The sequence below is a fragment of the Lates calcarifer genome, linkage group LG8 (assembly GCF_001640805.2).
Source record: "Lates calcarifer isolate ASB-BC8 linkage group LG8, TLL_Latcal_v3, whole genome shotgun sequence".
NCBI classification, from domain to species: Eukaryota; Metazoa; Chordata; class Actinopteri; family Centropomidae; genus Lates; species Lates calcarifer.
This window is the reverse complement of record NC_066840.1, coordinates 16,457,274-16,484,399: the sequence shown is the minus strand read 5'-3', so window position 1 is coordinate 16,484,399 and position 27,126 is coordinate 16,457,274. Positions and strand designations below refer to the sequence as shown.

Genomic DNA, 27,126 nt, shown 5'->3' with positions numbered 1-27,126 from the left:
GATATAACCTTGGGCGTCTTTTGGGGGCTGACGGGGCTCAGGGGTGCACCTCTTGTCTATCATGACATGTCAGCTCTGCGTGTTAACCAGACACTTCCCTGAGTGGTCCCAAAGGGGGTTTAAGAGGAAGAGTGGCTCCCATGCAATGCCCAGGACTTTTCAGCATATTGCCTCACTGAGGCTCTCTTTTTAGATCAACAACATAATGAGAAAGTAGCATATGGGAAGTTTTCAAATGCATAATTTCTAGTGTAACCTCTGTAAAATGTTTCTGTAAATGTTAAGCATACACGTCTTTAGTAAACACAGGAATCTACACATAGTTAATATAAAAGGATTAATCAAAGAATTAGAGAGTCTTGGACAGGTTTATTCTTATAGTAAAAAATCAGAAATATCAATGTCTCAACCCACTGTGTTTACCCCCACTGAATTCCTTTTTGATTATCCAGCAGTAACAACTGGAGGAGCCTCCATTGTATGTAGATATGACATGTATGCATGCTGAATCTCAGTGCATCTAGACACATCCAAAGTCTGACTGCATGCTCAGCAGCTGCGTTGCATTAATGTGCAGCGTGCTTAGTATGCACTATAAGGTCTGAAAAGGCTACCTGTCACTGGTGAAGTGTTCCTTAATGGATGAGGAGTTGATTTACATTTCCAAAGGCATGTGCGTACTGCAACGAATGAATTTCTATACGAGACTCAACTGAAGGTAAAGGTTAATAGCCCTGACAGTCAGGTAAACATGTTGCTGTTGCTTTTGTTGAGTATGCAGGCCAGGTTCAGCTACACAAATGTTAAAAACTGGGCTGACTTGAAGTGAAATATTTAAAAAACAATGAGAGTAAATATTCAGTAGCCAAGCACTTCTGTTGAGTGATGAAGCGGCTGATTTTTTGTGATTAGAGCATCCCATTTGAATTGAACAATTGTGAGTCGGCTTGTTGATGTTTCTAGGCTGTGTCACTCCCTGCTCTGAACAGAGAGGATGACAAATGTCTCTGCCAAGTACAGTTTCACTAAATGTCAGCTGTACATTATACTCCATTATAAGATTTATACTGTTCACTTTACCTCTGGCTGTCATCTGGATGGTAATATCTGTTAGTCTGTCAGTTAAACACTGTGGTCCAGACTGAAATATCTCAACAAATACTGGGTGGATATACTTTAAATTTGGTCCCCAGAAGATGAAGTCTGACTATTGATCCCATGGCTGTTCTTCTAGTGCCACCAGCAGGTTGACATTTTAGTTTTTTAGTGAAAATGCCTCAACAACTATCTAAATATTTCCATTAAATTCTCTGTTATCAAGTAAAATATCTGAAGTAAGATTTGTTGGCACAAACCATTGTACAGATATTCGTGGTTTCCAGAGGATGAATCTGAGTTTGACATTTGTGGTTTTGAGGGAGATTTCTTTTCAAGTACTGGAGATTGATTGATGATCTTTTATTTAGCACCATCATCATGTCAGTGCACTTTGTGTTTACTGCTCATAAACAAATAGTAGCATGCTAAAACACTAAACTGAAACAATGACCATGATAACCATAACCTGCTTTTTCATTAAAAAAAAAGACATGAGGCAGTGTTTTCTTAAAATAAGATTTTTAATATTACTTATTATCATAAAGATATATTTACACACTTTACAGAAATAGAAAATAAAAACACAAAGCTACGCATGAAAGGAAAAATAAAATAAGTACTCCAAGAGCTAAAGCTTATCTTTTATAAATTAGAAACCAAAAGTTCAAATATGTACACAGTATTTCAACCATTTCTGATACACTTGTTTTATTTATTTATTTATGTCATTTATTTTTGCCCAGTTCAACATCAAAACAGAGACAGGGACTGTACATTTGGCCTGGTGAGTAATATGAGCACACACCATAAACAGAATATACGTTTCAGGAGTAATACATTGTCTTTCAAATGGTATCTGCTTGAGACCTAGTAACACTGTTGCGATGGCGTGTAAGCCTAACAGACTGCATCTCTCCTCAGATTGTTCTGAATGTAGCTGATCTCGGACACACTGGTTACATAGATGGAGAATGTGTCGCAATCAAGGCAGGAGGGGCCTGTGCTATTCTGGGTGTAGGAAGTCTCATTTTGAGGCTCCAAGATAATGACAGATCATAGTCATTTCCCACAGGGGGAATAAAATCTAGTTATCCTTTGGATTGCCCAGCTGGTGGAAATGTGTGAATGCATTGGATTGAATATCAGCCACTTGATCCTGCAGACACCCACTCCGAAGGCCAACATGATACAGTTTGATGGGCTTAGAGATTCACAAGGTAAAATCATGGAATGTGTTGCGTGCCAACTCTGTTTCCATTTCCACAATGAATGAAAAGTTTGGTTCTGTGTAATTTTAAAGGAACTGTGTCTGGTAGAGAACAGAGATTACAAGGACAATAGGATTAAAAAAAAAACAAAACATAAAAACCTTGTGTTTTCATGTGAAGTTTTTGTGTTGGGGGGTTGTGTCTATTACTATTGGGAAACAGAGCTCAATGGCTAAGCTAATATTTTAAAACCTGCTGCTAGCTTATTCTCATCTCCACCAGTAACACATACTGTATCTATCTCTCTGCTCATCCCCACTCCTTACACACTCCCAGCCAAATGCATTTGGACAAAAAGAACTAAAACACAATGGGGCAAGTTCTCAGAACAAACATTTTTTTCTACCAGGAAAACATGCTAACAAGTGCATAGGAACATTACTCAGGCCTTGTGATGGTCACAGAGAAGAGGAACTGGAGAAGAAACATTGAGAGGATAGGAATCGTTTCTCTTGTGTAAGCCTTGCTGGAAAAGACCATTAAGGAAAATGGTTTTGCTCCCCGAGCATAATGTATTGGTTTACCATTTCAGTTTGAGCCTGGACGTGCTTGTCCTTCCACACCACAAGGCCCATTAACCTGATGTGCAGGGGAGGGCTGTGGGCTATGATCTACAAGAAAAGAATGCCTGAAAGCTTTCACGTGTCCACGACATATTGTGCTGCAGACTACTTTTCTATTTTGTTACATCCACAAAAGATACAGCTTTTCACACTGTATTCAAAAAAGTAAGCTTTGGACAACCAGCTAGACAAGAATCAGACAAAAAAATTGTCACAATACACTGGAAAACCATTCCATACCAAGAGACTCTTGTTTTCAGGGTGTATTTTTCCAGCAGCATAATGAAATTGCAAAAGTGCAGCCTTGCAAACCCATACAGAGAAGTCTTGGAGCAAAGCCACGTCTATTTGTTGGGACTTGTTGACACTGGAGGCTTTGGATCAGTGGGATATTTGGCTTTTTGATTTTTTTTTGGATTCAACTGATAACCAGACCAAGATTAAAAAGGGTACGTCACATAAACATTGGTTTGCTCTGGTCTCTGAAAGGGCAGCATGGCTGGTGCAGATGGTGAGGATACATTCATGAAGAACAGTGCGGATACAGACGTTGCTCGGCTCCGTAACAATAACTTCTGAGATGGGGGGGAAATATTGATTTGAACCCCTTGTCATGACCTAGTCTACTTCCAGCATCCCAACTCCTGCAGCTTTGAACTTCCATCCCCAGCTCATATCTTCCTACTATCTTCCCCAATAATAGATGAGACATCCTGAGCAAAGCTGTCTCACTCCCGAGGAGCATTAATGAAATCTACATCTCTGTCTAAGCGGATATGAAAAAATAATGGTGGAACTGAAATTATTACTCTTCACAGTGCCCTAGGATTTAATACATTTTTAATCAAGGTGAGCTTGGCTGGGTGGATTACCACTGTGATTTTAGATGCTCTCTTAATAAAAGCTTCTCATGCTGGGGCTGAGAAGACTCTGCATTTTATTATAATATTTGCATGAGACATGGCGAGAGGGAAAAGGTGTTGAAATCTAGGTTAACCTGTCAGTTCCTTATTTGGTCAAAACTGACTCAAAGTAGGGTGTTTTGCTGATTGAATTGCAGTGGATTGAAATCAGATCTTCACCTAAAATCCAAATGGAAGAAAAAGCAAAAACGACAACTAGGAAGTTGCTCCGCACACCTAATACACAACGAACGATTGCAAGGTGGCTGCTCTACAGGTTAGAGTCCTAATATGTTACATGGTTACACACTGAATCAGCAGGGGTTTGGGGATTGGAAAGGGGGAAGGGTGTGGTTTCAGTCTAAGCCAATTTAACAATGAGCTCAGACTAAGTGGCCCCGGTCAGCCTTGGGGAGATCCATCTGAGAAAGATTAACTCTAGGATTTAATGAGCGTAATGATCAAAGCCACGACCACCTGTGCTGTGGAAGGGCAGACTAGAAAGGCAACTGTACCCAACATAACGTAGGGAACGGATCATGATCTAGAAAGGACTGAATCTGGATACATGGCTATATAGGTGAATACATACAGGGAGAGTAAAGATACAGTATACGAAAATATGCTCATATAAGCTTTAAATGTACTGTATGTTTGTGTTTTGTTAAATAAATGCACAAAATAGACTGCTCTAGTACAAGCCTCTATCACAGCACCCTGAGAAAAAAGAAATAAAACTACTTATAACACAGAAATAAACATAAACAGTAATATATTCCAGTATGATGGAAAGGCATAGCATTTTGTCAGTGAAAGATATCGGTCAAGGGGTCAAACCAACCTTATGCTGAATGTTAAAACAGCCAGAGCACTAGTGTTAGGCTGATGTTATTTAAGCTGTTGTTTGCTTTGAAACTGTTTCCATATTTTTTCTTTTCTTTCATTTTTTTTGGTCTAATTTAACTTGTCCTCCTTGCTTTTAACATTATCTCAAGTGGGTTTTTTTCTGTTTGCAGAAATTTAAAATGCATAATGTGTCAGTGTATCAAGACTTCAAACAAGAGGTAATGTGTTTCTCCCTAACCTTTCATTCCTTTGTTCCTGGCAGCATTGTGGAGAAGGTTATTATTTGGCACTTCATTAAAAGGCAAGGCGGCCTGTCGGTGGAGCAGACTGCCCCTGCCAGTTAACAGTCGTGTAGAGCAGCTGCGCAGGGCAGCAGTGTGGTGCGAAGGCTGGGGATTGGGGACAGGATTGGGATTGGGATTTGGGGTCAAAGGACTCATCCAAGGTGGGACATGTTACAGTAACCTTGAGCGTGTCAGTAAACCCCCCCTTAAGGTGTTAATGAGTTCAGAAACACCAAAATAGCTTTGGATTAAAGAATCTCCTAAATGAAGGAATTATTCTGTCACTTAAATAGTTTTGACGATATGTGCTCTCTTTTCAGTCCAGCTTTACTTTGCATGTGGACGTACTGTCATTAGGAGGTACAAAGCACCATTAATAATGATAATTAAGTGATGGTTTTAATGTCGCTCAGATGTGACACTCTTGCTCTTCCATTTTTAAACACGAAACCTTGGATTCCTTTACGCAGCAGACATCCAGAGGATCATAAGTGAACTTAATATTTGCTATTGTCAACTATTAAAACTGACACTGCCCTTCTGCATGATCAGCGCCCTCACCCGCTAGTAAAGCTGTTAAGTAGCTACACAGCAAAGAAATCAGCGGCTGAAGTAACCTTGGATCTGAGAGATGGGAATATCACAACATGGAGAAGTGACAGATGCTTTAAGACTCAGATTGTTTTGACCGGGCTCCCTCTCCACCACATGTCATGCAAAGTGTGTGAGACACTCAGGGAGATCACTATGATTGGGCTCTATTAAGCAAATGATAGGGAAAAAAAACACTTGGGAGAAGACAGAGATAGATAAGTAGTGAGGGAGTGAGAGAAAGAGAAAGAGAGAGACAGAGAAATAGAGTCTGATAGCTCGGGCCCAATACCCCCCCACCCCCCTTCCCTGCCCCTAATTCCTCCTAGAGCTGAGGGTGAGCGGCTTGTCCTGATTTTTTTGTGGACAGAGTTGCTTGAAGAACCAGCAGGTGCTATGGACATCACTCTTCAGGCTGGGCAAGCGTAGGCCCCTCGTTGCAAGGCCCCCCAAGGCAAAGGAAGAGCATAGAAATCAGAACCTGGGGGAGGGCGCTCAAAGCAGTGCCTGCAAAGACAGAGGAAAATAACACAGAAAAAGAGCCATCAGTGTGTGTGTGTGTGGTTTTTTTGTTTCACTAAAAATCATTTCATGAGTCATGCAGACATTTCAATTTCCTCTCCAATAAGGGCACCCCACAGGGAGTTTCTGCCAGAGCTTTCACTGTGTTTTTACCCTGTGTTATCTTGCACTTAAAAACTAGAAGAAAAGGTTATCCCGGACATGTTCCAACCAGATTTCACGGTCTTTGATAGAAAAGTGCAGCAGGGAGTAAGAAAAACAATTGTATATCTCACTGTGGAACACAAGCCCGACATTATATTTCGCTGGGGGGACTGGTTCGCTCCTTAACAATGAGGGAATCTTTTATCTTCCCTCGCCCTTCATCACCCACTGTCCTGTGATAATTTCCTGAGCTTTCAGATGCTGTAAGCTTTGTTGCATGACAAGAAGGTTCATTCAATGATAAGAGCCTGCGCTTGTTTCAAGATGGCATATTTCCATGGTCATGTAATGCCTCAAGAACTGATGTACGGTATATCTAATCTCTGCTGAGTTGTATCGTTGTTTGTTGTTATCCTTTGTGCTTTTTGGGTCCACGGTATGATCTCAGTGCAGCAGCCCCTTGAAGTCATACTACATCACAGAGTGAATGTATGGGAGCAGTTGCAGAGCTGCTCCACATTGTTTTGATGGAAAAACTCTTCAGAAGACTCATTCACTGAGCTTTCTCACACTCAGGGTCTCAAAGGGTTTTTGTAAATTGCCTGGGGCTTTAAATCTGTAATATCCTGTCGTCTTTTAGACTGTCACTGGCATGGCTTAGATCCAAGAGTTGTAATAGCACGTTCGGATCTGAGTCTACTCAGATGCTCAAAGAGGATGACCGGGGTCGCCATCTTTCTTCTCAGAGTCGCTCACATCTGGAATGTGTAATGATGAAAAGCCAAACTTTGCCTCAGGTGTCGTAGAGAATAAAAGATGAGCTGCTTTTGACACTGAAATGGGGAGACGTCACTAAATAGGATAGGGCTGGAGGATGGACACTGACAAGTCAATCATCGTTCTTAATCTTTATTTAAAAACGCACTTAAGTTTAATGAAGTTTTAGGCCGATAATGACATATCCAAATACAGTCCGTCTGCCACAGGTCTCACAAGGCCTCAGCTGGATGTCTCCATTGAACTCAAGCTTTGATCAAACAAAATGCATTGCCAGCTGCTTCCAGAGGTGTTTTTCCCATCATCAGCTCAAACTGAAGAAGGAAGCAGGACACATGAGGATGAACAGAGCCTTTCAAGCTGACGTGTTAGAAATGGCTTGTTGGGTGGATTGAAGCCAGATATCAGCTCTCGTGAAGACTTAATTCCTCTAGGTCAGACACTGAACAAACTGAAAGTGAACTGTGAAGAACTTGTAACTCCTTGGATCATTTACTCTGTGAAGGTTGGTAGCATTATCACTAAAACGCTGCTAATGGAAAGCCTGTTTCCCACTCTGGTCAGGTTGGGATAAATTGGCACGGCATGCAGAGAAATCCCTGGAACGAGGTGAACTATGAACTTTGTAAGAATGAGAGTAGCCGGAGTGGGAGGCGAACAAAAAAAGGAAGTCTTCAGCGTGTTGTGGTTTAAGTGGTGTTTGTGGAGACAGCATTGTGACTCACTGAGCCGTTCACTTTTTACAGAGCTTCACAACTTCCTGAAGCTCCCCGTATTGTGTGGCCAGCACTCTGGCACTGAACACAAGCTCTGGCCACTCAACTCGCAGAGAGGATTCTCACATTTTATTGGCAGGCTGAGGGAAGTTGGAGGACCTGTGTTGTCCCTCAAGTACACACTGACCTTACTTATTGTTCTCAGCTTTGTTGTGAGACTCTAGACTCCCATATTGAAAGCAGGAGTGAGTTCAAAAGGAGTCTAACCTTGTCCAAAAAAAACCCAAAAAACAATAATGATCCATAATTTGCCATAGATTGTAAAACGTTTCTGGCAGTTTTAGAGAGTAGAGCTTCCAAAGTTTTATGGCTTTGATCCTATTTCTGATTAACCATGCCTCGACACTCTCTGGCTGCAGCCTCCTCTCACCATGCCGTTAATTTATGGTGGACCTCTGCGGGTCAGTGTTGTATGGTCGGCACCTCCTGTGGGGATATTGTGTTTTGTCAAATTTCCCTGTCTCTCACAGTGTCTGGGAGAGACATGTGAATGGCTCCGGTGCTTCTCAGTGCAGGGATGTAATTGCACTGCTGTTGCCTTCTATTCGCAGAGATGTGCAAACATTAGCAACTGCAAAGAGAGTTTTAATCTGTGTATACTGCAAATCTGATCATGTCGTTAAATTAGCTGTTGTATGTTTTAGTTTCTCAATGAAGCTTGATCTGTTTTTATAGAATTGCAGGGTTTGTTTTGCTTGGAGGAAGAAAATTAAACCATGAAAAGGTGATAAGTAAAATATTATCTCTGATTTTGGATGAAAGAGTTTTCACACCAAACCTTGTTTTACTTGACAGCAAGTTAAACATTCCTGCGCGGAAAAGCATTACAGCTAGGAAACTCAACTCTGCAAAGTATTATCTTTGGATAAAGAGTTTTAATTGACTTAATCAAATGGAGAGAAAAGATTTATGCTAGCTGAATTGACTCAAAGGTTAGGTTTCTAAGTATAACTGTCTCACATACGAGGACATAAATGACGTAGCCTTAAATACAGTATCCGTCGAACTACGGAGGCATGCAAGCTGGTAGGCTAAAGTCCAGTAAGCTGTTAAGACATGCACTTTTTTCAGTGCCAACAATAACATCCTTGTGTTGGAGCTGAGTCTGGCTGCGATGGTCATTAACAGAGTTTCCAGTGTTCCTGTAAGAATTTGAGTTTCCCATTCGTCATCGAAAACATCCAAAGTGATTCTGCCAACAAAGTATTTTAGGACTCAACATCATATTCCTCTAAGAAATTCCTCTATGAAATTGTTTCCTCACTAGTCAGCAGTTATGATTTAATATATCGGGAAGTACTTTTGCTCATGTTCTCTTGAGAAACATGGAGGTCTGACTTGACAGAAAGTTGGCCACAGGGCAAACACAGCACAGACAGGCACGTACTTTTTCATGAGAATCCAAGATGGGTAGAAAGTCTTTTGCTGTGTGACACTAATTGTTTTATCACGGGTTTGATGGCAGGCTTCACCAAACAAAACTTAATGAACGCCTTGTCACCCCAGGCTGCTAGAAACTCACCTTGCTCTAAAACGGCATGGGCCCCTTGTGGGAAAGACGGGGCCGTGGGCGTCTCCTCTTCCAGCCAGCTGGTCTGTGGGTCTGACCACCCCTCGCAGGGTTTTGCTGGACCATTTTTCTCACTGTGGAGGCCTCTTCCAGCTCTCTGCCATGCTCCATGGAGGCCATGGGACCTGGGGACACACACACATAGACGAGAGACCGATTAGATCCCCAAAAATTTAGATAGATTTCACAGCCTCCTCTCACCAAAAGTATCATATTTGACTTGATTAAGGGCCAAGCCCATCAGTGCCTAAGGAAAATGTGTAGCAAGATCCAAAGAGGGATCACAGATGGTAATGGATGAGGAAACAAGAGACATGTATAGATAAGTGTGTCTGTGTGTGTGTGCATGTGTGTGGGCCTCTTTAAGCCCACCCAGTGATGTAGTTCATCAAGTCAGCATGGTGCAACCAAAGCACAGCAGATAGACACATTTCTGGCTGAAGTGAGACACCCAAACCCTCATGTCTCATGTCTCTCTCACTCTCCTTCAAGATTACAAACACCACACAGCACCAGACCTTGTGGAGGTGCATCCTGTCGCAGTGTTTGATCCAAGATTAGAGATGAGTTTAATAGAAGAGTGTCTCCCAGACAATGTGTGTGAATGAAAAGATGTGTGTGTGTGAGCATCTATATGTGTGTTAGAGAGCGATCCCAGATGTTCTCAGTCATCTCTCAATAAGTGTGGCCTGATCCCCTTAAGCCCCTCTTTTCTAAATGGTTAGGTCCACCTCAAGTGTCTCTATGACCTTTAACCATCACAAACTGAAAAACCTCCTCTTGGAGAACTAGAGGTTTTTTTTCTTAATGTTTTGCTGCAGACCTTTACTTGTAATGGGATCTTTAATGCAGCTGATCTCAGATCTTTAGTCCAATAAAATTTGGGTTAAAGCAGACCAGGACCTATTATTCTTTAGGTACGTTGAAGTGGTTAAATATCTCAGTGACTACAGACTGTGGGTACTTTTTCATTTTAATAGTCCTTCAATAATCTCATAAAAATTTAAGTTACTGAATTGGAGCGGTGTAGATGTGATTAAAGGGAACACTGCAGTGATTTAGTAGTTGACTTCTGTAAAGTCTGGAGGACTCACAAGAGACAGATCTGAAAAAATGAAATTGAAGCAGCAGAGGCTGGGATATATTGTGACTTTTAGATCCCGGTGTGGGTCAAACTCTGAAAACACTGCCTCCTTAATAACCATGTCTTTCAAACTCTACATCGTCAGGGTTATTTTTTTAAACTTTAGAAAGCTGCCTCCAGAGCCAAAAGAATATCGTTCAATTGATTTCACAGGCTGAGTAACTAAACTTCATGAGTAAAATCCCTTTAACAGCACACCTTTCTCATTCTCTTAGGATCCTTAAGACCTCCTCGGAGCCAAACTACCCTCTTTTCTCAAAAGAAACCATAAATCACCTCATTGGGTATTTCCGGTCAAAAAGCTGATTGAAATCAGTCACACGGGGTCATGACATTCCTCAGAGACACTGGCACCATTTTTAGCATTCCTAAGAGCACAACCTTCCTTAGGTTTACAGAGACTTGAGTGAGGACACAGCTTAAGATTAGTCAGCAAGTGTACTGAGGACAGCAGTTGAGCAGCTTACAAAAGCCATGCTGATGTTAAGTTTCCTGGTTTCCTTAAGATTCTCTTCATCAGTCAGTGTATTTAGTTGTGCCTGAGCGGTGATATTACAGGCTGTTATATGAACAAGGCACAGCTGTGACCCTGAGGACGTCGCCTGATTGAAACCTTCTCTTGAATAAATGTCTCTTAAAACCTGTCTATGGTGTTCAAAACACTCAAGATCCTTTATTAGCCAAGATCAGTGTGTTTGAATGGAGGGCAGCTTTCTTCAAGAGCAGAATTCAAAACGCTATTAGAAGCAAGACCAAGTCTCACTGCAGCCTCTCTTAATTAATGACCAGCTGTGGCATATTGAACATTTTCAAATGAGCAACTTCCACAGAAAAAGAGAGAAAAAAATGAGAAGGGTTTTTAGCTTTCAGATTTAAACAATGGTGAATTGCTTGACTGAGCCAGACTCCTTGTTGAATGTTTTCAATGTATATCCCTTAAATGCCAGACATCTCAAGTTTCATTTCCATGCTAATCTTCTTCCGCAAGCACATTACACACTATATTTGTGGGCGAACAGTAGGCTAATTCATTTGCAGCAGGGAAAGTCTGTTGCATATTTTCGCATCTAAAGCCCATCTTTGCCCCTAGGACCACTAATCTGCGCATTATCCTTTTGTTATTGTTCCAGATATGCAGTGAATGAGGGACGTTCACACATTCTGAAGGCATTCAGCTCATTTCCTTCAAATCCAGGTGGTTGAATGTTAATACAGTCTGTGTTTGAGTAGATTTTGAGGCTAACAGAAGTATTATGGAGGAAGGGGGCCCTGCTTCCCTTTGCCCCCTGAAATACCCTCAGCATTTAGATGCTGAACGCACAGAAACACAACGCTATAGTCTTTGCTATTTAAGTTGTCAGTATATACTAGTATAATTATATACTAGTTTGTGTGATGTTTTCTGAGGGCAGAAGTTGGGCTAATGATGCACATTTTTGATCAGAATTTTAGAATGCTACACTCAAAAGTCACTGGATGAGAAATGGCAAAAGAGCTTATGACAAGCACTCCAGTTAAACCGCGCGGACACCTTAAATGTCTCAGTTACTTGCAGCAGTAACTACTGTACTACACTGTGCCCAACTGCAGCTGAAGTTTAAGCAGCAGGCTAGTTTAACAGGTGCTGCAAGCAGACGCACGGAGTCTCACTCAGTTGCTAGTATGCGCATGCACACGCACACGCACACACACAAACACACATTTCAATGCAGGATGGTAAAGTAATTGTACCTCGGTTCACACAGCTCATCTGCCGCTCCTCTAAGGGTGGCTCAGGCTGTCATAACCCAGGTCCATAATGAGACAATTTAGATGTCTCCTGCCATGGCGAACTGTCAGCCACTGCTCGGTAGTGGGGTTTGAAGGGAGAACATCTCGTGATTCTCCTGACAAATCTCAACCCATCCAATCTGGCGACAGGATAGAAAAGTGTAATGAAAGCTGCTAAAAATAAGCCAGGCCCCAGTGATAACAGTGGCAGTATAGATTAACTCTTGCAGCCTGTAGGGAGAGCATCTCCATGTGACAGACAGATATGACATATAGCAACAGCTAGCTTTGTATCTCTCTCCATCTGTAGTGGAATACATATAGATTGAATGTGGCAGTGTCTGTTGCATCTGGATAAGACCTTTTGATTGTTTCCATGGCAGGTTTATCATTGGATAATGCATATTTCTTCTCCATAAACAAAGATATCTCAGCTATCTTATTGCTCTGAAATTGGATCCAGCCTCTCCAGTATCCCATTTGATCTGTTCCCATGAGAGATTCCCATGTTTATGTTGAGCTGGTAAAACAGTAAAATGGCAGGATAACATGTGTCTCACAGCAATAAGTGTCTTATCTCTACTGATGATGACCTTGGAGCCCTGGTTTTGCCCTCTTTCCACCAAACCTCAACACATCTTCCCCCACTTGGTAATTCCCTAATTAAAATTTAATAAACGGGGAATTTCAGGAATGCCTTGTTACTGCTGCTACTGGCTGCTTGCATCACTGCTGCCTCCTTAAAAAGGAGAAGGGTAGAAGTGGAGAGGTGGAGGTGGTCAGGTGGAGATGAGAGAATGGTTGACAGCGTCATGGACTGGCCAGTCTCCAGACTAATGATGAATAGCTGGTTGGCTGCTTCCCAATTCAACCGCCCTAGTTTCACCGTTAACCTCCTAAGGTGAAATCTGTTATGTTGTCTTTTTCAAATGGCTGGCTCTCCATCTTATAATGGCCCAGCAGAAAGTGGAAAACTGACAGCTTATCCCTGTTGATTCTACGACAGTCCATCAGTGGAGCCTGGAGAGATATACATCATCCAGCACTTGTCCATCCAGTCAGAGAAGAGAAATGGCTGTCCTCTGGTTTAATGCCAAGTTCATCAGCTGCCCTCATGGCTGGCAAGAGCAAACTGTATATCACAGTGCTGTGTGTCAGTGTAGGAACACAGACAGCATGGCAAATGGGCCTGAGCTGTTTATTAATAGTTGTAAAGCTGATTTGTGTGTATCGACTGCCAAAACGACCACATAACAAATGTCTGCATTTGTAAATGCAGCCACAGCATAATGGTTTTTCTGCCACTAGGACATAAGAGATTATACCGGCCTCTGAGACTAACTGTAGCAACAAGTACGCAGAGGGCTGTGTTCGTGGTTTAGAAACTGTTGCATCAAACGCAAACATGTACAATCAAGCATGGCTGCCAAAATTTAATCCTTGCTGTGTTTCATTTTCTCTGTGTCACTGCAAATTGATTTGCCGTCCTCTTGAATCTTATCTGTTTGTTTACCCATCGTGCTCATCACTCACAGTCACACTGATTATGAATCAATTGTGTGCAATCTCATTGATCTACTTTCACAGTTGGCTGCGCTTCTCAAGAACATTTCATCTCTCCTCTGTTTTTCTAATGTCCCTACATCACTCGTCTGACACCTCCGTGCTATGAATACTGCTCAGTGTAGTTTGTACAGATCCTGATGTGTAAACAAACAGCTGGAGGACTGGGAATGAGTTTGTACTGGAATAAGGTGAAATGAGTTAACCCTGAGGTGCCCACAGTTAAGACCACGCTGTGATATTACTGTTGAAATATCGCAACAACTATGGGATGAATCCTTCTGAATTTGGTGAATGCCTGGTCTCTCATACAGCACCACTAGTAGGTCAGACTTAGATAGCTTAATGTCTACCAGACGAATTGGAACAAATTTTTGTGCAGACATTCTTGGTTCTTGGATAGATTAATGTGAAATGTGGTGCACACATTCATATCCACAGGATGAAGTAACTGATGATTCCTCAGCTTTCCATTTAGCACCATGATGTGGACACAATTTAAATTTACCAAATTCTTTGGTTTAGGTTTAAATACCTGCTCAGATAATGACATTCCTGTCACCCTCATCTGTGTTAATTAGAAAACGCTGGCATGCTGACACGTTAAACTAAGATGGTGATCATAGTAAACATTATACCAGCTGAGCATCAGCATGTTAGCATGCTCAAGGCACCACTGTGCCAAAGTACAGCTTCACAGAGCCACTAGCATGAGTCTTGTCTCTGTTGGAACTGAGATTTCCTCTCTGTAAGCACTATGATTGGACTAAAGTGTGGGCCCATTCAAAGCTCCTTCCCTCTTTTCACAATTATAATCACTATTAATACGATAACATTGGCTAACAACATATTCTGATGTAATGATGGATTTGGTTTCTGTTGCATAAATAAAGCAATGACCACCATTGCAGTATTCTCCAGACAGGCCCAGTAATATAAAAGACGGCAGCATTATTTGTGTCTGCTGTATATGGGAGGTAGTTGTAGCTTATTAAGTGTGTGTATAATCCTTATGGGCAACAGAACAATATTTGTGTTAGTGGGAGAGAGGAAGAATAAATACCCTGGTGTGTGTAGCCATGGTTATTACCATGACGTTGGAGGAGCAGGCCTGCTGTCTCCATTGTGTGCCTCCCTCCTTCATTCACTAAAAGCAGAGGAGTAGCTTTAGCTAATGAATCCCTCTATAGCATGCCATTACCACAGACACACTAACCCACACAGCCAGACAGAGACATGTCATGGGCAGAGATGCTTCCCACTGCATAAGCACATTAGGGGATGAGGATTATTTAGCCAAGGATGAGATGTGTTAATTGTACCAGATACAAGCCAAACATTCTTTTAACCTAGAATAAGTCCCAGCACTGCTACAGTGTCATACTGGGGATTTGCTAGCTGCCTGATAGCCTCCCCACACATTCATTCTGCACATATGGAACGGTGCCTAACTAAGGAGGCTGTCCCTTGTTGTTCAGCTTTCACAATCCAACATTTAGTGTCGGAAATGCTGCTTATCGCATGCCTACCAGTAAGTCTGGGCCTTGGCAGAAACTGGTACCAATTGCTTGCCGACTTTCAGACCACGTTACCATGGCAGCCACCATGAAAGGCGCTCAGTTTGGAGCAAAAAGAATGACATTGTCAGCTGAAAACGACCAGGTTCTCAATTTACAAATTTCACTGAATCCATGAGCAGCCCTCTGACTGTGTCCCCGATGTTTTCAACGTCCTCAGTGGGCCACAGCACTTGGCCTCTGAGTGTTCCTCTCAGGGGGGGTTTGTTTTGGTCGTGAGCACTTTCTTTTATTTCTGTCGGGGACTGTTTGATATGCAGCATTGTTGTTCAGCGATAATGCTAGGGCTTGTGGCTGAGCTGAAGGCTGGCTTTGTCTATACAAACTCCACTGAGGAAACCAAAGTGCATGAAAAGTTGCTCTTATGACTGAAGCTTTTAAACTTAACCCCTCGTCCTCCCTGCTCAGAAAGCAACCCCCTCCCCCTCCTCACTAAAGGTTTCAGGACAAATTAAAAACAAACTGTGCAGCCTTCTAGTTTCTGGCTTTCTGCAGATGTCCCTTTGAGTTAGTCAGCCGCCTGTGAAGTGTGGTGCTATATATGCTCCTGAATTAGAGAGTGTATGAAATGATGAGGTGTGAGACTGCGTACTCTGCTATGATCAGAGCGCTGTGAGTTCAAAGGGCCGGCAGCAGCATTGAGCCAGCTAATGAAGCCACTGACTCCCCTCACCACTTGACTGCCTGTTGGTTTATTCACAATCCCACTCCAGTTTGAAGGGGTGAATTTGTGGCTATAAGGTTACTGCTGGTTGGAGCCTATTGAACATGAGCAGTCAGAGAAGCAAACATAAAATAACTCCAAAGGGAGAGATTTCTTTTCACAACTTTCCTGTAGGAGTGAGGGCAGGAGCAAGAGAGATGCTGCTATTGCTACTGCTGTTGCTGTTTCCGTTCTCAGCAGCGTTCTGAATCTGTGCGCATGGCAGGTACAGTAGGTAGGTACGGCTACCAACCATTGCCCTAATCTCCAGAGATTGCATGTCAAGGGCAAAGGGATCCTCCAACCAACCGTTTCCATGGGCACGCTAATCAGATGTGAAACACAGCCCCTCCCTCTCCTGTGTCATCACCCCCCCCCAATGCTGTGAACCTGCGTTCCCTCTCCTATTTGAGGCGTGGGAGAAAGAGAGAAACAGAAAGAGGGAGAGTAACGTCACAGCACAGGGTTCACTGCAGCTTTTAATGCCTGAGGGGACCATCGCCTCTCCCCACAGCATATACAGTACAGTACTATTAAAGGAAAATAGCACCAACATTGCATCAGACCGTGTTACCTCTCAACCAGACTATAGAATCCAAAACAATTGCTCTGACGCTCAAAGCTATAGAGGATAAACAATACGGTCACACTGGGATAAAAGTACCTATATATATATATATATATATATATATGACAAATTAATTCTAATCTCATATATATATATATATATATACATATATATATATGTGTGTGTGTGTGTGACTAGTATTAATTTGTCAGTAATTCTTGCTCTACTTTGCTTTACCTTGCAGCACCTGTGTCTAATGAATGTGTCTCCTACAACCTAGTTTTATTGCTGATATACTAAGCATATGGTGCGCAGAGAAGAAGCCCTTTTGGGTAAAGGCTATACAATGAAACTTAGTAAGCAATCTCGTCACACATATTTTGTGAAGAAATAAAAATCTTAAAGACTTTTACTGACAGGCTCAACTGCACAGTGCTGCAGGTGAGCTGAAGTTCAGTGTTTATTGGCCCTCTGCGTCCTCCTGTTTTCATCGGCTGTTAGGATAAACTGTTTGCCTGATGTGGATGTGTGTTTATGAATTCCATATATTGTTTTGCTCTCCCATTTTTACAAACATTTGTTCATGCTCAGGGGGGCCCTGAGTGCAGGGCGGCTTCGGTGAGAGAGATGGAGTGAGGGGCCCCTGTCCTGATGCAGGAAACGGTCTGTGGGGAGAGCCATGCTATTAGTCAGTGGCAGATCATTAGATTGACCAACGTTTAAGTGTAGACCTGTACGTGTAAAATAGTCTCCCAGGGAAAATAACATTTGTGATCAAAGACAGAGCGTGTTGTGATGAATAATGCATGATTTAAAAAAAAAAGAATGATTTCTATGTGGTCACAGAAGGGACCCAGTTGCGTGGAAGATGGAAGAGATCTTACAATTTCCACTTTCAAGCATTTAATTTAAGGCAAGAACATAAGGTACATGACAGTTTGAAATCTCATGAGATGCACCAGCCACATCCTATAATACACCGAGAATAGAGGAGACACACACATCCTGTTGCCTAAGGCTTGGAGTTTAGACAGATCCCAGTGGGGGCGTCACTAAATGAACCCAAAATCTACTAAGTCCCTCTACGCCCTCCACAGCACCAATCCACACTGCCATCTTCACAGCAGTGAAATCCCTTGTCTGACTTAGAACAGCCTAACAACAGCCAGCTGTGCAGCACTTTTAGCTATAAATGAAATCTCACTGATCCATTATGGCGCCTATAGAGGTTTGACGTTAATGGTGACAATACCCTAAACCATATTTATTTAATTCTCCAAAGTATATTCACATCTACCCCTACGTTTTAGCTGCTCAAGTATGAATTTCTACCACAAATGACATCTCTAAAGCAATACACAGAAGCCATATTTTTCCATTCTGGGTTCCTACAAATTGAACACGAAAGTAATTAAAGCACCTGCATTCCTAAAGACCGCAATATTTATTCTGTGGTCTGGCAGCCCGTTAATAAAAATGTCCACTCAGATCGTGATCAGGAATCTGATCTGCCGGGACAACCGCTATAAATGTAACACTTAATGTTCAAAAAGAGAGTCATAAATCACTTTAATATTGGATACTGGTGGAAAACAGAGCAGTTTTTGAAAAATATCTGGCTCTAATTAAGTTGTAAGGAGCGCCCCAGGCTTGAGGATAGGGTCTGGTGATCACATGAGGTCTGGCTAACACAGGACCCCCCCCCCACAGACCTCTGTCTGCACCCCCACTGCCCCCTTGCCCAAACCTCCAGGTTGTGCCCTCAAAACTCAAAGAGGGGTCTGCTAAGGACCTGTACTTAATGAATCAGAATGGAGTCAGAATTTCATTTACAAGTAATTTAGCATATTTAGCAGAACTGGATTCTTCTTCCAAGAAGTGTCATTATTTCACATATGAAATCTGTAAAGCCGAACCAGACCACCAGCTGTGAGTTTTTAGACGTAGCTGTGAGCTCCCTCACCACGGAGAGCTTACACAACCTCCCAGCTCCCAGATAGCCTCTCTTCCTGTCCACCCTTTTATTTTTCTGTCCCTTGGCCCGTCTTTTACTCCCCCCCCCTCCGCTTTCTCTTCCTCTCACTGCATTTTGCTCTCAAGGGAAAATCTAAGTGAGTAGATTTATTCATTCAAAGCGTTCTGAATTACATTACAGCAGCCTGGCAGTCGCATATGCCAAAGTCTTCAACAGCTGAGCTCTCCAGGGAACGTTAGCCCAAAGGTTAGCCTTATATCCCTACCAAATGAGTTATGATTTTTCACTAAATCTCTTCCTCAGCTCCCACCCACTTCAGAGCAATTGTGAGCGCCATTCACCAAGCTGACATTGGGTGATAGTACACAGATGTGAAGTTGGTTTATTGCAGAAAAATCTCCTCATTGAAACCTACAGGTAGACTGAGTTGCATATTCTGATTGCTACAGGGGTGGGCAATATGGATAAGATCTTCTGTCACAATATGTGTTATTTAATATCATGACAACAGTATATTTTGATCTAGAAATTGTTAATAGATAAAATAGCCACACAGGGATGTCTGTTTGTAGTTTTTCCAACAATTTAAATACCTAACAAATAAAAGTAATTCTTCAAATGGTGCTATGTATTTGTAGTGGTTCATTAACAAGTGAAACTGGATACAAACAAACAGGGTATAGCTACTTTTAAATTAGCTGAATTCATGATATTAATGTTGATATCAGAAACCGCCAGCTACAGACATTTTGCTAGCAGTTTGTTGACACTTCTGTAGTTCCTTTCACCAAGTGGGAGATATCACCACTGTCAGAAATTCACGATTTACTTCCTTCTTGGCTGCTCATATTCACAGTCTAAACAATGTGATGTGGATACAGCACAATACATCCAGAAATATTAAAGGGTTTGCTACCACAGTGTAAACAATAAGGCAAAATCTCTGACAGCTGACAAATTTATACCGTCTCAGGTTATATACTGTCAAATGCCCGCCCCTAAACCCAAGCAAGATAACACAGATAATGTGTGGATCATAATAACATAGCTTCAGCGCTACTATTTAAGCCCACACAGGATAAACAAGAGACAAACAAGAGGATAACAAATCACTCTTTACTCACTTCTCAAACTCTGTTTAGAGAGAGAGAGTGTGTGTATCTATGTGTGTGTATCTTTCTATGTTTGTGTGGACAAGTTATAGTTCAGAACCATTTGTATGACGACATTTTGGCCGGTCCTCACGACTTCAAAGAGCTGTTAGAGGTTTAGGAGTTGGTTTTAGGGTTAGGTTTAGATTTGGGTTTAGGTTGGGGTTGGGGATGGGTATTTAGTTGTGATGGTTAAGGTTAGGGTAAGGGGCTAGGGGATGCATTGTGTCAATGAGTGTCCTCACAGCGACAGTCAGACCAACAAGTTTGTGTGTGTGTATGTGTGAGTTTTCTGCAGCAGACAAACTACACTGATGCTGCAGGCTGCAGGCTCTATTTTCTTGTAATGCTGCATCAAGAGGAAATCCAGGTTCTTCATGAAATGGATTTCATCTGACCCTGTGTGAGCATGTGTGTGTGTGTGTGTATGTGACATAAACCCAGCTGGTGCTCACAAGCTCCTGTGCCTCAAAAGAAAAAAAAAAGGAAAAAGGCTCTGTGATTCTCCATAATCCTCTAATAACCTTTCCACTGCTTCCCCTTTGACACAACTGTTTACCCACTGTTATTATGTTATGCCTGGACATCTGGAAAAGTTTAACTGCTTTTTGTTCTCTCCACAGGCCACCGTAATCACGTCCATAGGCACAAACACCTTCTTTACATTAGAAAAACCCGGGATTATGATTTAAAGCTTCCTGGTTACAGCCTTAGGTATATGTTGTTTCACTAAATAATCAGACCTCGCTAAGCACGAGTTTTATGCCTGTAGGTGTTTTAATGAGTGGCTGCGTGTACCGTAGCCCTCCTCTTTCTGGCTGTACTTTGACCCGTAACACTTGGTTGAGCATCTGAGTGAAGTGGGCTACAGTACAGTACGTTTGCATGCTGGTGCCGCGGAGCAGCCAGCCCCAACAATACATCAAAGTTTAATATGGAATAATAGCACTGCTGACAGCTCTCATAAAAATCCCCCCCCCTTCCCAAGCAGACGATTTCTCTGCCAGATAATGGCTCTGATCTGGGCCTCGTGCCCCGCTCACACTCGCAACTGCCTCACCTGTTCAACCCAGGCCTCGCAACTACACCCTCTGTGTATATGTGTGTGTGCGCGTGGGCAAGTGCGTGTCTGAGCCAGCTGCTATTGTTTTTATCTTGTGCGTCCCTGGGTGAGGATTGGCAGGGTGTTTCCATGGCGGAGGAAAATGAAGCTTTGATATCCTCTAAGAGGCTGTGACAGACATGAGAATGTTTTGAGAATAAGCACTGTTTATACACCAGTCTTAAGAGTTACACAGGGAGGAAGAGTGATCGGCCTTGGGATGAATTATGGATACCACATGTCTAAAGCTGGAGCCCACTCCTGAGCCAGAGTGCTTTTCAAGGATGGGTAATTGAAGTGCGCTCCTAAAGGATGCTAATATTACATAGAGAAGGCCACCGCAGCTCTTTTAGTGTACTGGCTGAATATTGTAAGCAGCATTAGGTTGTTGAGGTGAATTGCCTGTTGCACTAGGAGTTCTTACTTATACGCATATACGTCCATAAATACAACCAAGACACTCTCTCATGTACATTTCCCCACCCTATATAAGTCAGATTCAGGTCTATATTCACAGCTTTCTGCAAATGCACACACACATGCTCTGTCTGTCTCACTCTCTGTGCATCTCTCTCTTCTTTCTCAGACACACATGCACACACACAGATGCCTGAGAGAGAGAGGGAGAGAAAGCCCACTGAACTGGAAAAGCGTTTGTCTCAAGATGAAAGGCTTCACACCCACTGCCTACATGCAGAGCTTCTTCCGACACCTTCCCGCGACAGCGCATACTGTAGCAGAGGCTTGTGCTACGCAGACACACTCCAGCTAGCATCCCTCCCCACACCCATCAACGCCGCAACACACTTGCATCCCTTCCTCTCTTTCACTCCCTTCCTCTCTCTTCTCTCTCTGTCAGTGGAGCTCTGATACTACAGTAGCAGCCAGGGAACAGAGAGGCAACATAAGCGGCATGACTTGAACAACGTTGAGAAGGATAAGCTCCCATGAAAGCCCGAGGCACAGCAGCCTTGTTTTCCCCGTCGCTTGTGTAGCACGATGGGCTTTCAGGCGTGGAACATGCTTAGCCACACGCAGGGCGTGAAAAACGACACTGACCATGATGCTAGATAATTGCTTCCCATTTACTCATGTGCTGAGAGCCTCAGACAAAAATAGCATGTCACTGAAACGAATGTGCTGGGAAGCATGGGAACTGTGAGTGCTGTGGCCATGGATCGATACACAAAGTGGACAGCATCTTGCAAGCATAAAGTCTACACAGCATCTCTCAACCACAGTCTATACAGCACCTAGCAACATATTGCCTATATAGCATCTTACATTATACATATTCCCAGGCCTGTATCTTCAAGATGTAGTGTGTGCAGCATCTTATATTCTATATCTATAATTCTCTAATTCTCTAATTCTCTGTATCTTATAATGTGGTGTCTACATAGCATCTTCCACATGTACAGTATTTGATATAAACACAGCTTCTGTCTGTGTGGCTTCCAAGCTGCTGTAGTTGGTGGGTAGGTGATAATCCCAAGAATGGTCCAGACATTTACACAGGCCTAAGTGTTGTTTTTTCACACCACAATGTTACCTGCATCACATCTGCAGACTGCCCATCGGTCTCCAAACTCTACCCCCCAGCCCATTTCTCATGAGCCATTTATTCCCATGAGCCATCAGAGAGAATATGCCCTGCCCCTGTATGATTGTCCCAAGTCAATGTTTTTGTTCCAAATATTAGACATTTTAGGTCCACGCTGGAATTCATATCTAGTTCAACAATGGCTCCAGAGACGCAGCGGCACTTTACGGAAATTTACTGTGACAAGGCATCAAGCCTGAGCCCCTCCGGAGACAATCCATGCATCTGGGATCTGTGTTCCCCTCATCGATGCGTACAACAATTACAGTCCTCATTATCATCACCACAGGAGGAACGCACGCATATATAGGTGCTGTGTTGCCCCGCTGCACAATCACAGTCATGTAATAATCATATAGCACTTGGGTCAGATGGAATACATCAAGCCATAAATTAATCAGATTCACTCCACCTTACAGAACATGTGCCATGCATATCTTACATTTCATAACAGCCACAACAGTCACCCATACATTCAGCCCATCTATCACTTAGGAATAGCTCCACACATGAATGTCCATCAATAAAAACCTCTTCACATTTCATCTCCAAGTCTTTCAAGCTTACATCAAGGTGAGGCAGGGAGGAAAATAATCAATCTAAGCTAGAAACCACATTCAAGTTTACCATAAAAGCCATGACAGTACAATAGCAGACAGTATAACCACTGCAGTGCAGTACTGTATACAGCCAGGTGCTGATATTCCTGCCTTTTAGAGCCCACACAAGGCTAACCATGCTGGGTAACTGATCAACTACAGCTGCCTGCACGAGCCCAAGGCAAACAGAGAGAGAAATAGAAAGCAAAGAGAGACGACCGGCGACGAGGCTGGCCGCTCCTGTACTCACCAGCACTGGCAGAACACAGCAGAGACACCAAGAGCACAATCACCAGCGTCAGGATCTTCACATTCATTTCTGCACTCCCCTCTGGCTCTCCGCTAGTCACTCGCTGATATACTGTAGTGGTGTGTTTGTGTGTGTGTGTGTGTGTGTGTGTGTGTGTGTGTGTGGATGGGAGGGAGAGAGAGAGTGAGTGAGGGAGAGGGGGAGAGAGAGAGCAGCTGAGCGAGCAAGAAAGAGAGAGAGAGAGACTGTTTGCTCCCCTGTGTGTGTGTGTATGGGAGAAGTGAGTGTGTCAATTTGTGGGAATGTGTGTGTGTGGTGGCTCCCTGACTGTGCCTGTGTATTTGTCTAAATGCGTATTTGTATGTCAGTGTGTGACAGCGCCACTCCAAGACTGAAAGCACGTCTTTATCTGTGCTCTCCCACGGAGGTGTGTGTGTGTGTGTGTGTGTGTCTCTTCTTTTCTTCTGTCAGAGAAACGACAGCATGAGCCAAGTTCAGTGGAGCTGTGAATGTGCTGAAAGTCAGCTCGCAGGTCTGTCTGCCGGCGTGTGCATGCGCCCGTGTGTGTGCGTATGAGTCCTGTTTGCTTTGGATAAGGAGACTAGTTGGTCATGTGGCTTATGTATCACTGACTCTGTGGGTCACGGAAAAGCCCCCACCATCACCCACCCTCTCCACCCCTTTTCCACAAACATGCAAGTGCACACGGCGGAGGAAAGAGAGCAGGAGGGAGGGGGAGTAGGGAGGTGAAGGGTGGGGTGGGGGGTTGCATGCAGGTTTATGATAATACCCAAACAGATGCTCTTGTTGAAAACTCTTTGAATTGCAAACACGGCCGCTTGCCAGGAATCCAGGAATCAAAATACCAGCTTATGAGGGGAAGTAGATGAAAGAAGGGAAGGTGTGAGATGAGGTTCATGCTTTCCTGCTTTTGTATCTGCGCCAGCTGTATAGACCTTTCTTCCTCACACTATTCTTTACCCACAGTGGTGCTGGCAGCCCTGTCTCGGCTAAAGGTATGGCTTAAATCATTCGTACCGTTTGAAGTTAGCGTCCGTGACACTGGGAGTAACCGCAGGAAAAAACTTATCAGACTCTGCCCGATCCCATCGCTCGCGCTATTTGTTCCACCGCCCCTGAAGTCATTTGTTTTATTTTGTTACTCAGATTATATTCTTTCCACGAACAAAAGCTGTAAGAAAACCACCACCCTTCATGGCTATAAAATAAGTTGACTTGTGTTTTTTTCATTTGTTTATCAGACAATAAACAGGAAAGGTTGCATTTCTTGCTGTGAATTGTGAGAACTGTAAGCAGGCACTAGATGTACAACAACTTTTCTTATCGCGTTTTGCCATAGAGCAACATCAAGGCGACAAGTTTCTGCATCCCCTCTTGAGAAAAAAACATTCGCGGAGGACCATAAATTTTGCGCTTTATGCTATGCATGCAAAATTATGTAAAAGAAACACAAACAATTTGATCCCCACCCTCTTACGACATTGTATAATTCAGTCTCCAGATCTGGACCATCAATCTTAAACAGAAGAACCAATAAAGAAGAAAACTGATCACCACACTGAATAGAAAAACCCATAGGCCAATGAAGAAAATATGCACAAAACATATATCAGTTTAATAAGCATATATATAGGTGTTTTTGTGATATACTGTTTACAAGGCGTCAGTTCACTTTTGAGCCCATATATCCAAGTCCCCAAAGGGCCGCAGTGACACATGATGGATAGGCTGCCTTTGGTCACAGCCTCCACTAAAGTCTTCCACAAAACCCCTTTTCTATGTGTTGTCACTAAACAGTCACTTTAGTGGCGTGGACCTGAGCAGAGGGGCCCTGTGACCCTCAACTCCACAGCCCCCGCTTCACACAGCCTGGCCATTGTCTCTTTAAGGCTCCGGGTCCCAGAGGGCAACATGTCTGTGCCACCCACTTGAGATCCAACAACAAGAGCACCTTCCATTTTTACATGCAGCACTTGAAGCCTCCACTTCATGTGAAGCAATCCTCTCACCTCAGGGGTGGCCAAGCCCCCGGGGGCTAAAGATGCTTATCCAAGCCTGTCCTTTTTTTAGCTGAAAGATAATTCGCCCAAGTGCCTTTAAAAGAATCTGTTCACGGCATTTTCTCAGAGGTGCTCACTGATCACTGACAGAGAGCGCGGGCAATTGTACATAATGAGAGATAGTGGGGATTATAGCGCCATTACCAGCCCACTTAGTAGTTAGGAGTAGTTAGGAGTAATTCAAAATTCAATCCAATCCAACATTGAGGAATAATTTTAAAGCAATATGAGATAACTGCCTGCGGAGTTGTTTCAAATTAACAGTTAATGTGCATGAGTTGGCGATCAAAACTGAAGCAGAGCCAAATATCCAGAATGTGCTGAATCCAGGTGCTGTCCACGGTAATTTATGACTGTGGATTTACCAGTCATTAAAACATCCTATGGACATGGATAAGAATGTGTGAGAGATTGTAAAGTTGGCAGTACGGCCTCAAACATTTGCACTCTGTTAGCTTTAATTGTCTTAGCTCGAAGCAAAGCCTGTAATGAAAAAGTAACAGATGGTGTTTCCTCAGAGTGTATCAGAGGCCGTGACGTGAGTGTAAGCCAGTGGAGGATTGCCTTTTTACATCCAGGGATGTGGAGCGGGACCTGGCAACATGACATGGAGGGCAACAGCAGTCAGGGGGTAGCAATACAGTCACATGTGCTTCAACACAGGAAACACTCGGCTGTTTACAGGAAGTGTTTGATGAAGGAATGCTGTGGATGTTTGAATTCAGTCAGTGGTGACGACTTTTCCTGATTCCTGAGTTTTTAATAACAGGCAGACATTCCTGAGATAAGTGTAAGACAGATGATGGAGAAAGAAAGGTATCTTCGCATTTCCTTTGAAATATTTGTCAAACTGTACAGCAGGAATTGTTAACAGGTGGCCTCTCAGCTGTGGCTAAATTAGTTCCCTGATCTCACAAAAAGATTTGCTGCATTATTTACCGTATTCACAATTAATGTGTTTCCTGTTTATCATCCGCTTCTATATAAAGCTCCTGATTTCTGAAATGCTAATGAAGTGTGCGGATGTTTGTTTGTATTGTTGTTTTGATGATTGAATGAGCAGTGGCAGCCTGCTCGTGTTGTTGTTATTGTTGTGGAAAAGCGAACTCCACACTTCCGCGCGTCCGCTTCCATATCCAGAGCATCCATCAGATGCAGCACACCTTTATTAAATTGGAAAACAAATCAAACCTCCATCACGATAAGAGTCGCAGTCAACAGCTTGTAGAATGTCAAAGGAGATCGGGTCGTGGTTGCTAATTAGCTTCTCTGGAGAGATCAGCAATGGGAGAAGACAGTGTGACATCTTCATTAGGACATTTCAAAATCTGCATTTTCTTGAAGAGATGAGAGAGCCTGAGCAGTGTTTTGCTCGTCTGAAGCTTTAAACAAATGTGATCCTCCCCTCAGGCGGCCTGCACTTCATATCATGAAATGTCAAGAATCAGAGGCTCGGTGGATTAACTTATCTGCCTTTAATCGTGACATTATCAGCAGCTCTGCAAATTCAGCTGAGAAATGTTCTGGGCTCACCAAAGCCCCCTGAAAGATAGGGCAGCAATTTTCTGTCAGTCTGTGGTTCTCATTCTGTCGTATTGCCTCAGAGCAACCACACACATACACACATTTTCTGTAATTTCATACTTGAATAGAGTTCCTAGTAATCATTAAAAGACTATAGAGAACTGCTGTTGCCCTG

General features: G+C 43.0%; 1 protein-coding gene across 1 annotated transcript; it reads right to left on the bottom strand.

Moving 5' to 3' along the window:
• Nucleotides 1–1,600: 1,600 nt before the first annotated feature.
• Nucleotides 1,601–23,930, bottom strand: apln (apelin). Its single transcript, XM_018694219.2, has 3 exons — nt 23,347–23,930; nt 9,294–9,466; nt 1,601–6,059 (listed from the first exon to the last, which is right to left on the bottom strand). Exons 1-2 carry the CDS (start codon nt 23,411–23,413, stop codon nt 9,300–9,302), a joined length of 234 nt encoding a protein of 77 aa, XP_018549735.1. The 5' UTR covers nt 23,414–23,930; the 3' UTR covers nt 1,601–6,059; nt 9,294–9,299.
• Between the last annotated feature and the right edge of the window lie 3,196 nt (nt 23,931–27,126).

Excerpts from the sequence above, each read along its gene's own strand:
- apln (XM_018694219.2), bottom strand. The coding sequence starts at position 23,413 with ATGAATGTGAAGATCCTGACGCTGGTGATTGTGCTCTTGGTGTCTCTG. Across the intron at positions 9,467-23,346 it reads GCTGTGTTCTGCCAGTGCTG|GTCCCATGGCCTCCATGGAG; the intron begins GTGAGTACAGGA and ends GTGTGTCCCCAG.